The sequence below is a fragment of the Crinia signifera genome, chromosome 19 (genome assembly GCF_055691185.1).
Source record: "Crinia signifera chromosome 19, ASM5569118v1, whole genome shotgun sequence".
In the NCBI taxonomy this organism is placed as follows: domain Eukaryota; kingdom Metazoa; phylum Chordata; class Amphibia; order Anura; family Myobatrachidae; genus Crinia; species Crinia signifera.
The window spans coordinates 136,120,833-136,125,566 of NC_139226.1; the positions used below are offsets into that span (position 1 = coordinate 136,120,833).

At 48.0% G+C, this 4,734-nt stretch overlaps 1 protein-coding gene across 1 annotated transcript in view; it reads right to left on the bottom strand.

The window, feature by feature from the left end:
- Positions 1-3,781, bottom strand: part of EXOSC10 (exosome component 10) — a 29,905-nt gene extending 26,124 nt beyond the window's left edge. The window contains exons 1-3 of the mRNA XM_083163431.1: positions 3,624-3,781; positions 2,857-2,993; positions 4-165 (exon numbers count right to left, since the gene is read on the bottom strand). Of these exons, the coding sequence (XP_083019557.1) occupies positions 4-165; positions 2,857-2,993; positions 3,624-3,722 (398 nt within the window). The 5' untranslated portion in view covers positions 3,723-3,781. The remainder of the gene's footprint in view (positions 1-3; positions 166-2,856; positions 2,994-3,623) is intronic.
- Between the last annotated feature and the right edge of the window lie 953 nt (positions 3,782-4,734).

Here is a 4,734-nt window from a genome sequence, read left to right on the forward strand (position 1 = left end):
TCAGGGATTAGCATACAGGGGTATACAGACGGGAAATTTACCACTCTTTCCAGGACGGCGTCATTGGCATCGATCAGCAAATCAAACTTATCTTCCAGTCCGGTGGCTTTGCTGCGATCCTTTATGTTACTGCGACACCCATGGTACTGCATAATCTGCCCCATACTACAGAGAGAAGGAAGGAGAATGTTCTATGTAACAGCAGAGAAATAACTGCATCATGGGCAGGGTGACTGGCATCGGGGACACAGATACGGGAGTTGGCGCACATCATTTCCAGCTACGGTGGTATGAGCAATGATGATGCACCTGTGATAACATTGCTGGTCTGACAGGTGTGGATGGAGGAGATGCTGCAGCCTGAGTCACACAAATCTACATCCAATGTATACAATACAGTTCTTACAGTACAAACGTCATGCCAAGTCAATGGGATGCGGTCATTTGGTCTACAGCATGGTCTTCAACCTATGGCCCTCCAGATGTTGTGAAACTACATGTCCCAGCATGCATTGCCACATTTTTTCCTATAAGAGCATGCCAAAACTGTCAGGGCATGCTGGGAAATGTAGTTCCACAACATCTGGAGGGCCACAGGTTGAAGACCTGTGGTCTACAGCATGATGGTAGACAGTCATTAGGTTGACACCATTAGGTCGACATACGAAAAGGTCGACATTGTTCTAGGTCAAAAGTATACAAACTATGCTCAGCTTCGTGTAAAGTACCCGTCTGTGGGGCCAGGAAATGGAGTCAACACACACCAGCGTGGCATCACCAGGCGCCGACCCGTTACCACAGCGACGGGTACAAACCATATACAATACTTTTAAAATCAATTAAAAAGAATAATGGCGACAAGACCATACTCAATATATTCAATAAGTTACAATAAAGATACAGAAAGACAAACAGCAACAATAGGAGACAAATGTAACAAACATGTTTGACAGACCCGCCTGATTTAAAGAAAATTTCTTAACCCCAATTGCTCATTAAGTCCGCGAGGTGCTAGGTTCCCAAGCCGGTGATTCCACCGAACTTCACACTCATCGAGTGGGGTACATGATCGATGCGCATATAGCGCAGGGTGCCCAGCCCATGTCCAGCTTCTGAGCCACGGGCTGGTCACCAGATCCAGAAGAGATAACATTCTTAATAGCATGTCTATGCATGGCCATTCTCCCCCCGTAAGGTACGATCCGTCCTTCCCTACATAACTAAGCCCACAGGGGCAAGTGATGAAATAAATAATAGATTGAGTAGTACAAGTTACATGATGATTAATGAACATTTTTCTACCACTATGAGGATGTCTGAAGCTATACCCAGTCACTAGTGCTCGAGGTGTAAGGCAATTTAGACACTTGAAACAAAAATGTTGAGGATTAATTGATTTTAAATGTATTGTATTTTGTTTGTACCAGTCGCTGTGGTAACGGGTCGGCGCCTGGTGACGTCACGCTGGTATGTCCTGACGCAGTTACCCAGCCCCGCAGGTGGGTACTGTACACGAGGGGGAACTAAGATGAGCATAGTTTGTATTTACATTGTTGGCTGATGACGATGCAAATAAACATGGAAACGTTGCAGTGATATTGTTTACCTTGTTTTACTTACCGAGTGCCACACAGACACACACACACACACACACACACTAACTATATTATAATATTTCCATATATATCTCTCTACATACACACACACAGGTTGAGTATCCCTTATCCAAAATGATCAGGACCAGAAGAATTTTGGATAATGTATTATTCCGTATTTCAGAATAATTCAATGAGGTATCTTACATTAATGATGTACAAACACATGAAATACACACAAAGATTTTATTTGTGCATAAAGCAAAGTTTGTGTACTTCAGTATCTCAGGCACTGAATTTAAATGACAGTCAATCATTGTCTTGCACATATTTAGTGCCAGTTACAGTGTGATCGGAAACCACGGCTGCTGCTCAGCAGAGGCTACACATCTACCGTATAACCAGCCAGAGGGCAGGCGCGGCGAGACACACAATCTCTTTTCCTCCAGCCTCAGTACATGCCCGCGTGTCCTAAGTATAGGCCTGTTAGTGACCAATCATCTCCCAGTTCCATATGATTCCCAATCCTGTATGTGAACATAGTAATCATATCACCTCTCAACCTCCGTTTCTCCAGTGATAACATATTCAGCCTGGTTAACCTATCTTTGTATTCTAGTGATTCCAGACCTTTTACTAGCTTAGTCGCTCTTCTCTGTACCTGTTCCAATTCATTTATGTCCTTTTTAAGGTGCGGTGCGCTTTAAATGCCCTCCTTTCAGTAGCAATTTCAAATTTGACTTTGCTGTTAAGCCACATTGGTTCCTTTTTATATTGACAGGTTTGGCATATACCCAGGCGTGGCATATACCCAGTAAGGAAAGTGGCAGGACATACCAGTGAGATGGCAGGCATGGCATATACCCAGCGAGGAAAGTGGCAGGACATACCAGTGAGATGGCAGGTGTGGCATATACCCAGTAAGGAAAGTGGCAGGACATACCAGTGAGATGGCAGGCGTGGCATATACCCAGTAAGGAAAGTGGCAGGACATACCAGTGAGATGGCAGGCGTGGCATATACCCAGTAAGGAAAGTGGCAGGACATACCAGTGAGATGGCAGGTGTGGCATATACCCAGTAAGGAAAGTGGCAGGACATACCAGTGAGATGGCAGGCATTGCATATACCCAGCGAGGAAAGTGGCAGGACATACCAGTGAGATGGCAGGTGTGGCATATACCCAGTAAGGAAAGTGGCAGGACATACCAGTGAGATGGCAGGCGTGGCATATACCCAGTAAGGAAAGTGGCAGGACATACCAGTTAAGCAATTTATCTCCTTGTGTTTCACAAAAGGAACGGAAGGCGGGAAAGCTGCGGTAGAAATCATATTCGTCGCCATATTGCGGTAGTCCGGTGGAGGCCTTTGTGGCAGCCACAACTGTTCCAAGGGCATACTGATGGAGAGAAGGAAGTCTGTGAGATACAAGTCATACATCCTATCAGTAACCTACTCAGCATTACTCCATGCTGTGACCCAAGGGGAAGATTAAATTATGGGTGCCCATAAATAACCGCGCCCGTTGATAACTATTCAATTGTTTGCTGGTCAACTGCCTGATTTCTGCTTGCAGCCTCCTGCTGGGTATGATATCATGGCAGACGCTCAGGCTACCGCTACCAGGATAACGTACATTCTGGGGAGCGGGGTGACATGGATTGGCATCACACAGGGATGGGGGTGGGACATGGCGTGACACAGGGACGTGGAGGGTGACATACATTCCACACACATCGGGGGGGGGGGGGGGGGGGTGATAACAAGATGGCATCACAGGAGGGGGGGGGCATGGCATGGTATCGGGGGGGGGGGGTTATAGGAATGGTATCACAGAGGAGGGGGGGAACACAAGGGGGGGACATGGAATGGCATCACAGAGGAGGGGGGACATGGAATGGTATCACAGAGGGGGGGGGGACATGGAATGGTATCACAGAGAGTGGGGGGCATGGCATGGCATCGGGCGAGGGGGGGGGGGGCAGGAGGAATGGAATCACAGAGGGACGGATTAGACAGCGTAAGGCACCTTGACAAAAGTGTCGGTGTCCGGGAAGCCGGGAACCGGGTCGGTGCTGCCGCTGGATTCTACCATTATCCCGGTCACGCTCCCCGCGGGCGCCGCCATGTTGAGCAGACTATATACGTCATAAGAGAGACGTGCAAGGGCACTCGGAGATGACGCCACACGGCGGCCATGTTGGTGGTGGCGCCTAAGCTTTCACCTGCTGCTTAGTCTCTCCTATAGTGCAGTTATCTGTCCTTCCACATCTGGTTCTCCCGATTATCTGCCGACCGCCAACACCCTGGTCACACAGACATGTTACAGTCCCCAATGGGGGGGGGGGGGGGGGGCATCCTCTGCCCCTGCCTGACAGGCGTGCCCCGCATCTGCCCCAACCTGAGTGATATACCCCACGTCTGCCCCTACCTGAGTGATATACCCCACGTCTGCCCCTACCTGAGTGATATACCCCACGTCTGCTTCTACCTGATCGTCGTGCCCTGCCCTTTTGCCCCTACTTGAACAACGAGCCCCGCGTCTGCCCCTACTTGACTAATATACCCCATGCCTGCCCCTACCTGACCAATATTCCCCGCATCTGCCCCTACCTGATCGTTGTGCCCTGCCCCTGGCTGACAGATGTGCCCCATGTTTGCCCCACGTCTTCCCCTACCTGAGTAGGGTGTACACAGATAGAAAAGGAGGGGGGTAGGGGAAAAATAAGTTGTTTTGGACGCACTCCTGTTGAACCCTTATTGTAGGGTATCAATTGAAATTAATTACTTAAACATTGTGGGGGCTCCTTTTATCTTTAATAAGTATGACTGGGATACGGAGACACCCACAAAAGAGTAGCGAAATGAGGGGTTAAAATCACATTAACATACATATACGTGGTGAACAAAAAGTGAAGAAATGGTGTGATTTAGATTAAAAATGTTGGTAGACGCAGCTGAAGTGGTGCTTATTGTACTGGGAAGAGAATTCCCACCAGGATACTGGGACCAATATAGGATGGATTCAATTTTATTGGTATATATTATAGATTTTCCAAGTTACAATATGATTGGTTGCCTAAATTGGCTATTAATACCCCATTCACACCAGCCTAAATTCCCGGGTTGAGTTCGGGAAC